We start from the raw sequence: 13,366 nt of genomic DNA, 5'->3' as shown, positions 1-13,366 counted from the left end.
TTTATCTGTTTAAGGATACTGTGAACTACTCTGTGTGTATAATATAGATTAGAATATACCACAGTATCTCAATTGTTAAAACATACCTTGATGAATTGGGTCAGTTCTACCACCCTCTCCCCACTTAAAAAAAAGTATATTTTATATATATAACACATATTCTATGTTAATGGTAATATCTTTGTATTAATATCAACTAATTATATATTTAGCAATTTTTTAAGTTCTCATACCATTTTTACTCAAGTGTGTTTAATTTAACCTTACCATTACATAAGCCTTCCAGCCTTATTCATATGTTTCCAAACATCAAAATCTTATGCAAATAGTTTTTGTTTGATTCATTCAGTTGCTGTAAAAGTATTGGGTCAGGGTGGTAGGGGTCTTTTTGTTGGAGAATGCTTTACGTTTGAGGAACTTTACATTGAAGTTTGTCTTTTAATGAGTCAATGCAAAACATCAGAATCTACATGGAAAAAATATGTAAATTAACCTGATATTACATGAGAATGTGGCTAAGACTTTGTTTTTAGATTTCTCTAAAATTATAAAGATCGATCTACTTGTCATTTAAATCTTATGAATTATGCAACATGCTTATTGATAAAATTTAAATCTTTATTTTAGAGCAATATACTTTGCTGCTTATTCAAACTGCAAGGAAAAGTTGAATGGTGTATTTGATCCAGATTCTACCCAGGTACACATGATTTCAGCTGCAATGGCAGGTATGAATATATAATATTAAAAAGCAAAAAATTTTCCAAAACCTAGAGACTTAATATTGAATTATGATTTTACATTATATAGTTAAGACAATGTGCTTTTCATTGATTAGCATCTACGTACATGATTCTTATATTTATTAATATACAGTAAATTTGATCAGGAGGTATACTTAAAATCTGTTATAAGTTGGCATTTTTGTAATCGGGTTTGTGATAGCATACAGGTAATATAATATTTACATTGTCTTGTGTAGTCCACTGAATATTTAGTGATGACTTTTGACAGTTTAAAGAATCCAACCATAATTACACTATAAATAAGTTATGCAGCTGTAATTTACTCTTCTCTCCTCAATTTCTGTTAGTGCCTTTTCCCTTTTTGCTGCATGTTTTGGCTTCTGTCTGAAATGTGCCGGCAGTTCTTGGTAAAGTATTCATTTTGTCCTGTGCTCAAATGCTGAAATTTTTGTGATGTATTACTGATACCTGAGAGTTACTGTCATGTATGTATTTTGAAAAATATGTTTAGCATTCCATATAAATCACACTAGATAGTACTTGAAATTTAGGCACTGGCTCTGTGTACATGCTTGCTATAGAAATGTTTTCCAACATCATTGTTGAGTATATATGATTCTGAATTAAAGCAACTAGTTCTGGGCCTCTGTACTGCCTTAAAGATAAACAAGAAGACTGATTAGACCAGTCTGGTTCTGGAATCATTTGTTGCAATGCGTGTTAGACAAAGCCGTGACCTTTGGTTTATTCTCTGCAGTTTTCTGAGATTCGTTGTATATTTAACCATACCTCACATTTCCAAATTATGCTATGACTAAAAGCAAATTATTACTACTTTCATCAACTGTTGAGCAGTAAATTGAGTATCAGTTACATGTTTAATAATGAGTGCCTTAAACTGTTAACCATTTTCTGTTTAGAAATAAATTGGATCAATTTGAACCACATACTTTAACGAACTAAGTGTAAGTTGGAAATAACTAATTTCTGAAAGGTCAATAGCCGTATAATCTACCATATACCTCACAAATTATTTTCAAGGCTTTTTATATTTGTAATTGCTCACTGGCTCATTGAAGTTTTAAAGCTGAAAGGTAAAAAACCTTAGAGGTCAAGGTGGTGAAATACTCTCATTTACCCATGAGGAAAGATCTTGGGCAAGTTATATAATTTATGTGAATTTCCCTTACCTTATTCTTGGAATGTAGGTTGCTCTACAAAGATTTGGATTTTGAGAATTAGTTCGTTAGTACCATAGAGATCCATCTAGTTACAACTAGAATTTTTTTAATGTACTTTTTATAGATGTTGAATATGGATATGATTTTTCCTCTTCAAATTTGAGTTGGGTATAAGGTAAAAATTTCAAACTATATAACTGCTGTATTAGGATCTTTAAGAATATATTTCTGGATTACCAGTGTTTGTTTTTTAACCCCAGAAAATTATTAAAGAAATGTTAATCTTTTTTTTGTTTGTTTTGGAAGACAAAGAAAGTAGATGAGCAGTCATTTTTAATTGAGGATAGTTATATATTCAGTAGTGCAAGTTTAGGGTTTCAGAATATCTTAATTCCCAATTGGAACATCTTTTTTCATTAAAACATCTCATCAGAATTTATTACTATTTTTGTATCATGTAATTTCAGTGGAATTGTCATTTTGCACTTTTCTCTCAAATGTGTACAAATGTCAACTCAGAGTTTGTTTTTATATTGATACTATTTTCCACCTTGAATTCCTTGAATTTTTGTAAATTGATTGTCTTATCATTGCTCAGAGATTATTGCATTATATTCTTATTGTGTAATTTGAAAATACTTCTTCCATTTGTTTGCAGTTAAATTTTTCTGAGAATTGTGCTTTCAGAGAGCTTCCTTGCACTATTCATGAGCATTAACACTTAGCTTCGCAGTTTTTATACATAACTACGTGGTTGGTGAAACTGAATGGTCCCACGCAAAGTCATTAAGGTAGCCTTTTGCCCCCTTCATTCTTGAAATTATTTAGACCAGATTGCTCTGGTTTTTCTTCAGGATCATTTTTAGAAGTCTTCTAAATATGAATTGGGGGTGCAAAGTGCTTAGAGGCAGTCATATGAAAAATCATTTTTTAACTGGCTATTAAAAAAATGCTAACCTTGTCATCTTGGTATCAGAAGATGCACTAAAATAGACCGTTTAATGATATTGCCTGCAAGATTTTGCCACATCAAACAACACACACGTTAAGGATTTTAGTAACAGACCTTGTACATAATTTTTATTCCAGGTAGCCAGTTGATTTTGCATTTTATCCGTATGAACTCAAGTGTTTAGGTAGTAAACCTTTTTTTTTTTTTTTTTTTAATCAATGACAGTTTATTTGAAGTGGATCTTACTGTGGTTTGTTGTAGTGTTTCAAGAGAAGACTATAAGAATTTATAAACCTAAATTTAAAGGTATAAATTGGAAAAATTATTTCCACCTGGAAGGCTATTTAATAAAATTAAGTAATGTTGACTATGTTTTATCTGCTTTTTTTTTTCCTTCTCTACATGTAACCTTTGTTAGACTGAGAGTATTTGTTTTGTCGAGGTTACTTGTATGTTTTCGTTAAAATGAACTTGCATATCCCTCTCTATATACCTAGACACAAGTGTGCATACAAAAAATAGTATGGTGTCTTTATAGTAATTCCCAGTTTTCAGAAATTTTTATCTGGAACATACAGACTTCTATATACAACATTACAGATTTTTAAATGAAAAGAATTCTGATTTTTATTGGATTATATATTCAGACAGTTATTGCTTAATTTTTAAAACACCAATAATGTAATCATTTAACATTTACTACATACCTAGTGGGTTTTATTTGCTTATAGCACTCACTGTACTTTTCAAGATACATTTTTCTGTTTGACTTAAAGTTTATTATTAAAGGTTAAGTTTTTACTCATTAAAGAGAAATTTTGTCTTGCCTATATATTTTTTAATATTTTATTTGTTCATGGCAGTTTATTCAGCCAGATGGGTGGTTGGGCAGATGTTTTGTGTGTTTGTATGTAAACATTCTTCCTGTTTTTTGTTTTGTAGAACACAAGAAATTAAATACAAAATAATCCAAAATATTCCATAAAAATGGATGTGCAATATTATTGGCCATAGTGAAAGGTACAATTGTAGCAACATATACTTTAATTTTTAAAAATTATAAATAATTACAAAATGTTACTCTAAATATTCTGGGTTTTTTTTTTTTTTAAGATTTACTAAGAAAAAAAGCTTTACTAAGTAAGCTGACTGCTAAAGTATAGAAAATTGTGATTTCACCTCTGATCATAATGATTAGGAAAATGGGATATGATAATCCCTTCTAAATATTTTCTTAGATTCCCCATTGACAAGGTTAGCATTTTTTTCTTTAAGGCAAAATTCGTCTTTTAGGTAAGTATTTGGACTCTGAAACTGCTGCAGATGGCAGAATTTTCAGTACTCGGTGCATTTTTTTTTTTTTTTTTTTAATTATGGCCCATTCTGATATTCCTTTTTGTTTTTTAACTTAAAATTTTCAAAAAAAGTTAGATCTCACAGTGAATATTTCTGAAATCCTTCCAATGGGATTCATTTTGTACACATGTTTCTGATGAGGTCACTGCTTGTTGTTATGATACAGAAAAGCCTGTGTCTATTTTAGGCATTTACTGTACATTTCTCCCGAGAAAAGAGTGAGATCGTGTCATCTCATGCTCCCCATCCGCAGGTCACTTCCTGTAGAAATATGGACTAACTTAAACCTCGTGAGTACTGATCTGAGCGTCTCTTGCAGCCTCTAGTTATAAGAAACACACCCTGGGAATTTATAATAGCTGTGGAATTAATAGAAGGCGGGAAATGAGCTTTTATTTCCTGAATTTGTGTGTGCGTTCTGAGTATTTCATAAAACTTTAATTCTGATCCCTTTAGAATATTCCTTCTAGAAGGAAGAATGGGGTAACTTCTCAGTCATCGTGTAATAAAAGCCTGGGGTCTTCAGCTTGGCCATAATAGCCTTGACCTCGAAAGAATTTGTTGACAATATTTAAGATATACATAGTTGTAAATGGTATCATACCATCCCACAACTTTTAGGAAAAATAGTAGTTCTCTTTGCTTAGCATAACATATTTTAAAAGTCTAATACAGTGCTTTCCATTCTCTTGTCTGTTGATACTTAGCTTTCTACTTTCTTGCAAAAACATTGATCTAATAATACCTACCATTACTTTCCAATAAATGCGGGGTAGGAATATTTGGGATCTGAGCTGTTGTAGTTTTAATTGTTGTTGGGTTTGTTTTTTTTTTTGTAGTTTTAATTTGTTTCTCTTAGAAGGTTAGGTGGGCTTTGTTCTTACAGAATTTGATGAAAAAAAGTACTGAAAAATGCAATACTACAGGTATCACTCACTTAATGAAATAGACATTTTCAGCAAGTTTCCTGTAAGCAGGATTTCTGTTAATCTGGTTTACATTAACAGATGGAGTCTTAGATGAAGCAAATAAAAGTTGCATTTTGAAAGTTTTTAAAAAATTAATAAAATTCTAACCGCACTACTAACAGTATGGCCAATACGCTGCAACTTTGCTTTCACGGACTATAGCAATATTAATTCTTTTTAACCTACAAATAGATCCTTCATATGCCTCTAAGTCAGTTTTAATGTTTAACAGGGTGCTCCGAATATTAATGTGAATTAGGATATTATCAAAATTCACAAAATTTAAATGCCAAAATAAAAAGTAATAGTAAATTTCTAAATTTCAGGGAAACTATTCCCAGTATCATTGTATATGTTTGTCTTAGAAGTAGGAAGATCTCTTTAGCTTTGACTGTTGGCCAACTTCAAATTGCCTTGCCATATATAATTAAGTTAGTGATAAATTTTTGCTTCTTCCCACTTGTTTCATTTCTTGAATTAATAGATTATATTTTTATAGGTTTAATTAGCTTAATAATGTCTAGTTAGTTTATTAGGTAGAGTGTCTGTGGTTAAGAGAATGTAATAGCATAAAATTCTAGGACCGACCAGAGTTTTAACTGTGGTAAAGACAATAGCTAAAAACCTGTGGGTTATGCCTAGATTCTGTCTAATGTAATGGTTTGCTGGCATTTAGGCTAGTGTCTTTATTAAAAGCTGGCTTATTATTGGGAGAGTTGAGCCAGAACAACTCTAGTAAGCACAAGTTACTGATAGTAACAGTTATAGAGCGATAAGATGACAACACTCTGACCTGAATTTTAATGTTTCCTGTCCCATAGATTAATTTGTATTTGGAAATGAATTTTAGTTAAGTGAGAAATACCTGTTGTTTGCGTCCTATCATTGTTCATTAATATGTACAGAAAATAATTAAAAATTTTATTCATGGATATTTGAAAAATTCATTTCCAGTAATATTTATAAATATTGCAGTATTTTAAAGTTTACAATATGGAGTTTTTTCAGCCTTTAATTGAGGAATTTTGTGACTTGGAAGAGTATTAAGCTTGGGTACTAATATTTTTAGGAATAGAACTTCTATTTAAAAAAAAAACTTTGATGTTCATCTTTTCAAATAAAGTGTAGTAGATTGAGATTTTTACCTAGACAGGCCATTTTTTTTTAAAGTTTGGTGTAAGGATTCCCAGTTTTAGACTTTGAAAATTTAATGAAAAGCAAATTTTTTTTCTTAATTTCCACAGGATAATTAATAAAAACCATTGTGGATAATGCAGAATATTTTGTTGCCTTGTGCTGCTTTGCAGCCTTTCCCTAATAAGCCCCCTAATATTACTATACAGACATTTAGCTAATACAAATATTTAGGTTTAAAAACAAAGAATCATTAAATAAGGGATATAGCCAGATTACTGATGTCTGGTGGACATGTGCTTTAAAATGTAATTTGAATGTATTTAGTTTGAGTTTTTCAGTTAGGAAAATGAAGGTCAAGAAAAGAAAAAAAAATTCTTTAGCTTTATTCTCATTTAAGCCAGGACGTAAGAAAAATCTTTTCCCAATAAAATATTTAAACAGATCCAACAGGTTCATATTTTTCTTCTCCTTTCCTTTTACCAAGAATTTATATATGAAAAGAAACTCTTATTTAAAAATGTTCCTGATAACCTGTCCAATACTTAAATTTTTATTATTTTAATACTGGCGCATACAAAATTGTTGGTCCCGTACTAGTTTTATACATCTGTATGTAGTATTAAAAACACCTGAGAGAAATGGAGGCTATAGAACTGTTCCAAAATAGTGAAAGGAGTTACCAAACCAAATTTTTATTCCATTATTCGTGTTTTATAAATAGATAGAATTTAAGCATCCCTTTGTGAGACATCTGGCTATTTCTGTGGTGTTAAACAGTGGATTAAGGAAATAAAATTTGAGTTAGCTAATTATCTGACATTATGGAAGGGAAAAGAACCTATGAGACCAAATTCTGTTTTGTAAACAATTTAGTAAAATTATTTTGCATTTTAGATATACCTATATTGACTTTGAAAGCCAAGAAAAGGTTTATGATTGGTCCTGCACTATTATGTTAACTTAAAAAACAAATTATTTTTAAGTGCACCACAGCGTTTTTCTTCCTGAAATAACTTTACTCATATTAAATGTGCTGGTTATATTCCACCTTTCTAAACACAATGTGCTTCACCTGCCTATTATTTGATAGAAAGAATTAAAATAGTTAAGATCCTTAGACATTTCTGCATGTAAGTTTTCACTGAATCTAAGGGCCAATTGAATAAATACAGTTTGATGTAAGTAGTTCTTTGAAGTATGTGTAGTGATCTTAAATGTTCACAAGCAATATATTAAAACCCCGTTTTGTATAGATAAAGCAATTTTCATAAATTCCCGTTACCAAGATTGCATTTCATGTGCTATTTTTCTGTAACAGTAGGAAGATAGAAAGTAAAAGATAAGCACTAGTCTAGAAACAACTGTTCCAGAGATCTTAATTTACTAACTGGAATGAGCCATCTTAGGAGACCACCCTTCTGCACTGATAGTACATAGTACTCAAGTTTTAAAGTAAACTAGAACTACCTTCTACTCTGAGTTTCTCTCTTCAGTGTCTATAAAAGTGAGAAGGAAGTTCCAGTGTGTAACTTTTTGAACTTTTGAGTTTTTGTATGTGTTTAAGTGGATGAGAAATAGATCTGTCCTATTAACCTTAACAGAAACCTTACTTCTGTGATACGTTATTATAACAGTATTAGTAAGTATATGTTCTCATATAAAGCATTCATAAAGGCAAACAACAGTCCTTTCTGTTATATAGCCAACCTAAGATCAAATATAGTAAATGCTGACCTTTAGGTAGAATCCATTTTTAATGTAGGGATTTGGACCTCAAGTAGCTGTTGCAGAGTTTGCATGCTAAAAAGCCCTAGAACACACCAAATTTCTATATATTTTTAGAAATGGGTTTCTAAATTTATCTTAGAGTGTAGAGGGCGCCCCAGAGAATATTCTGAATATGTTGGGAGAGGAATTTATATATTACCAGATTTTGCTCTTAAAATAATTTTTTAGTTATGGTCAGAATTTGAGAATGTAGATTGGAAATAAACTACAAATGTTCATGGTTGTATGTGTTTGTAAAATAAAGGTGTATAGCATACATCAATTAATAGTTTATACATTTTCTTTAATATAGATTTGTTTGATTTTTTAAAACCTTAAAAGTTTAATAGTATATGCTTCATTTTTACCAGAGTTCATTTTAAACATCTTTGTTTAGGTTTTACTGCAATCACAGCGACCAATCCCATTTGGCTTATAAAGACTCGGTTACAGCTTGATGCAAGGTATGTTAATTCATTAAAACAAAATTAAAGTTGGTTTCAAATAGTTTTTTCCTGTAAATTTATATCTGTGAGATTTCAGTGCCGTGTATCTAGCCATGTCTTTCCCCTCTTTTGCTGCCGATTTTTTTTGTTTGGTTTTTGAAACTTGGGTCTACCATCAAAAGCAAAAGTAATATAATAGTTGGCAATATGAGACTTTCTAGGGAAGAAAGTGTATTGTGTGTTGTGTTTTTAAATAAAAGAAAATGAAAGAAAAAGAATATATTAGCCTAGCCCAAGCAGTGATATTTTCACTATGTGAATGATTATAATTGGTCTCCCAACAGTTAAACAACCCATATGATCAACTAGTCTAGATTAAATCTTGAAGGATCATTGCTCAAATTTATTAACCTTATATACAGAGAGGCCTGGCATGGGATTTAGCTCTCATATATTCATAGACTTCATCTGTTATCAATGACCATTTTATGGGAGCAAAAATCATTCATGTGATAAACGTATGTTGAGCAGATATACTTCTCAGTTCTAGAGCTATACCGAGAAACAGTGGGGACCAACTTTAAATGGAATAGTCAGGGAATTTTTTTTTTTTTTTTTTTGAGCCCACTTTAAGCAGAAGCAGTGGTTAGTGCAAACCTCATAGGTCTTAAGTTTAGGGCCTTCAGCGTGTTTGGGAACTGAGCAAAGTCCCAAAGCAGTACAGCTTAGAGTCTTGCCATCTTAATTCCTGTTGGCCTGTAGAATGGAGGATGAGGAAAAGGAAATACTTTTATAAAGAGACGATCCTATTGCTGTATAATAATAATAATAATATTTTGAAACTTTTAGCCTTTTGGTCTGGAGTAGACTTGTAACAAATTTTCACTGTTTGTTATATTTTAGGGCTTGGGAACTAGTCTATATATCTCATAGACTATAAAACAGATCTAAGAAATCATTAACAATTATGCCTGTTTAAATATCTGTTTTCCACATTCTGTCACGTTGAACTATATGCTATTTGGAGACTTGAAACATCTCTAATTCTTGTTTCATCCAGGATAATTGAAATGAAATCTTTAAGTGTCGTGAAGCAAAACTCAAAATTTACTCCTTAAAGCCAAAGATCTGAAAGGGTAGTGGTAGTTAAAACAACCCAAAGGTTAGAGAAATGTAAAGATGCCAGTCGATATTATACTATTATAAACTACCAGGGGTATGCTTCAGTATGATGTAGGGTAGATCTGTGGGGGGTCTTGAGAAAAGTTTGGCTTAAAACTCTATTATTTTTTCACCTACAATTGTAACACAAGCCAACACAAGTTCTTAGGCTTGGGGGTGATGGGGAATGGGGTGGGGTTGGGGGAGTAGTTTGAAGGTTGGTTTGAGGATGCTAATGTATAACCATGAAATCAAGAACAGGGCTGATGTGTTTGCATATTACCCTTTGGGACTTGTAGCATTTTAACTTCTTATGAGGAAGCCTCTGGCAGAAACTGATTACAGTTGGTTTCATGGATCATTCAACGAAGAAAGTATTCATTCAATGTCATTAGTTGAGGACAATTATTAGTTCAAAACAATAATTAGTTCATAAAACTGGAGGAATTTGTGGGTTATGAGGTGGGTGTCTTAACTGTGTTTTTGTTATGTCAGAAACAGGTTGTATATATTTATAAATAGGTAAATTTTCTATTTCTTTCCCTGTAGGTAGCATTTAAACCCATTTCTTATAGATAAGGGTCTTTTGGGAGAATCATAGTGTAAGGTAATATTTTTATAAACTCAAAATTCTATACTTGTATAAGAGTAGATATACCGCCTATAAATAGCACTAAGGAAGTTTTACTGGGCACAGTGCTCAGTAAATATTTGGTAACTCTCGGGGTCCTCATTCACTGTTCACCATGATACTGACATGAAAGATAGGACTGTTGCCTTCAAAGGATCATTGGAAATTTGACTTCAATTTCCAGTCGTTTTTTGGGAATAACTGAGTGGGTTTGGAAGAATCCCTCAAATGCACAAATACTGGATTAATTATACTCCTTGCTTTGTGATGTACTATCATCATTGGTGTCACAATCACTCTTTTATGTTACAAAGTGCAGAAGAAATCTCAACTTAGAACTGGATTTAATGATTTAATGTAATGTGAGAGCTTGTTTTTATCTTGAACTGCAGTCACAATGTATTTGGACTATTTTGTTTCTTATCCCTACAATACAAACTTCAGTGAGTATATGAAACTGAAGATTTTTAATGTAGTGTATTTTGCATTAGTAAAATAAACTACTTACATGTTACCCATCTAATGTGACAAACTTGGGACAAAAGAATAGGAAGTCTAAAATGAATGTTTTAAAATTTTGGTTTCACTTCTCCATGAGTTAGAGAGGATCATTCTATATTTAGAGTGGCATATTTCCACTATATTTTACTGACTTTATTTTAAAAACCTATACTACTTTGTAAGTAACATTTTTCCTTTTTGCTTTTCAGGAACCGTGGGGAAAAGCGAATGGGCGCTTTTGAATGTATTCGTAAAGTGTATCAGACAGATGGACTTAGAGGATTTTATAGGGGCATGTCTGCGTCATATGCTGGCATATCAGAGACCGTTATCCATTTTGTTATTTATGAAAGTATTAAGCAAAAACTACTGGAATATAAGATTGCTTCTACAATGGAAGATGATGAAGAGTCTGTAAAAGAAGCATCCGATTTTGTGGGAATGATGCTAGCTGCTGCCACCTCAAAAACTTGTGCCACAACTCTGGCTTATCCACATGGTAAGAGGGAGTGGGCTTCTGGTAGTAAAATTCCATTAATTTAGAAATACTTTCCCACATCAGCCAATGGCCCATTTATTACAGCATTTATAATTTTTATTGAATTCAGTAAAACAGAATACAGTTCCTAGGAGCTCATCATAATGGGATTAAATCTGTGTAAGTAACTGTTTTAGTAGGTCAGTGTATATTACAGTAGCATGATGAAGATTGAGCATGCACTCTGGACCATCACATTTTAGACCAGAGTCCATCAGATTCCAGCCAGGTGATGTTTGGGCAAATTTAAAAAAAAAAAGGTATGGATATAGATGGTGTACTAGATACTTTATATACATTATTGCTAATCTACAAAAAATTCCTGCAAAGTACTTACCTTCTCTATTTAAGTCTTAAGTATGCTAGAACGTAACCAGAATTTGTCTTCATTTTTTAAGTTGCCGAAGGTCACACATGTTTACTCAGTGGAGGAGCCCAAATTTGAAATGGAGTCTGTAATCCCAAAGGATTATAAATTGGCAAATAAGTATATATGAATGATTTATTTCCATCTTTAATGGAAGTTTTATAGTGTTAGCCTGTTTCATTAATAGATAACAAAATCACTTAAAAATTTGTGTGCAAGATGCTGAGGTTTTTTTGTAACTTTTGCTTAAGTGTAGCCTTTGATTTTGTTGTGTTGGGGGTTTGTTTTGCTTTGGATTTTTTTTTTTTTTTTTAAGATTGTATTTATTTGTCAGAGAGTGAGCACAAGCAGGGGGAGCAGCAGGCAGAGGGAGAGGGAGAAGCAGGCTTCCCGCCGAGCAGGGAGCCCGATGCGGGGCTCAGTCCCAGGACCCTGGGATCATGACCTGAGCCGAAGGCAAACATTTAACTGACTGAGCCTCAGGGGTCTTTTTTTTTTTTTTTTAAGATTTTATTTTTTAAGTAATCTCTACACCCAACATGGGGCTTGAGATCAATAATTGCATGCTACTACACCAACCGACCCATCCAGGCGCCCCCGCTTTGGGTTTTTAATCTGAATGCTTCACTTTTATTACACTGATTAACATTTACATTCATCCTTGTAAATCTGAGGCCCTGTGATTAAAGCTATAATCAAGACAAATGAAACAGGGTTAGGAGGAAATGAGTATTTGCTCTAAAATACAATTTGTGAGTAAGACCAACTCTAACCAAGTTGGACTTTGTTTAGAGTTCCCTCCATTTCCTGAGGGAAGTTCCTAACTTCTTTCTTTAAGAGAAGTCAAAAGAGGGGTGCCTGGGTGGCTCAGTTGGTTGAGCGACTGCCTTCAGCTCAGGTCATGATCCTGGAGTCCCGGGATCAAGTCCCACATCGGGCTCCCTGCTCAGCAGGGAGTCTGCTTCTCCCTGACCCGCTTCCCTCTCGTGCTCTCTGTCTCTCATTCTCTCTCTCTCAAATAAATAAATAAAATCTTAAAAAAAAAGAGAAGTCAAAAGAGAACAGTATGAGCAGCGTTGTTTAGGTCCTGGCTACAGTGGGATACCTAGAACCGTGGGCTGCTAAGGGTAAGAGCACCCTGTCACCTCAAGTGAGATGATGTCTTTATACGAAGAGGTAGTTTATAAACAATATTTTGAATGGAATATATAAATGGCATGAGTTTTTTTTAAGATAGGACACAAGAGATTTCAAATATTAACATTTGCGGTGAAAATAGTTCTAGCTCTAGGCCATTTCCCTCAGGCCCAGCAGGAGTGGTGTGTTGGAAAAACAGACTCTTCAGTAGAGAGCTCTGAATTGTTGTCCCAACCTCTACGCCCAGCTGACTAAAAAACCTCTCAGCAGTCCGATTTCCTCACCTTTCAAAACTAAGAAATAATGGACTAGCCATAATCTTTTTATATCTCTTAAGAGCTCTAAAATGTTATGATATTTGTTTAGTTCCTTCCCAGATGGGGCCTTTTAGCTAACAGCTAGTGTTTTGAACATTTTTAGGCTTATGTACATAAAATTTCATGTTGGTATCTGTGGACCATTGTGAATAGATTATTTA

At 32.7% G+C, this 13,366-nt stretch overlaps 1 protein-coding gene across 4 annotated transcripts in view; it reads left to right on the top strand.

Moving 5' to 3' along the window:
- The window catches only part of SLC25A36 (solute carrier family 25 member 36), a 39,660-nt gene that overhangs the window by 21,772 nt on the left and 4,522 nt on the right, over positions 1-13,366 (top strand). For all 4 annotated transcript variants that reach the window (XM_073899266.1, XM_025881445.2, XM_025881438.2 and 1 more), the window contains 3 exons: positions 628-728; positions 8,505-8,571; positions 11,056-11,345. In XM_073899266.1, coding sequence (XP_073755367.1) covers positions 628-728; positions 8,505-8,571; positions 11,056-11,345 — 458 coding nt within the window. The remainder of the gene's footprint in view (positions 1-627; positions 729-8,504; positions 8,572-11,055; positions 11,346-13,366) is intronic.

This window comes from Callorhinus ursinus, unplaced genomic scaffold (assembly GCF_003265705.2).
Source record: "Callorhinus ursinus isolate GAN/ISIS: 27379988/994484 unplaced genomic scaffold, GSC_fseal_2.0 scaffold1, whole genome shotgun sequence".
Classification (NCBI taxonomy): Eukaryota; Metazoa; Chordata; class Mammalia; order Carnivora; family Otariidae; genus Callorhinus; species Callorhinus ursinus.
Note: the sequence above shows the minus strand (reverse complement) of the source record. Positions and strands in the feature narration are given on the sequence as shown.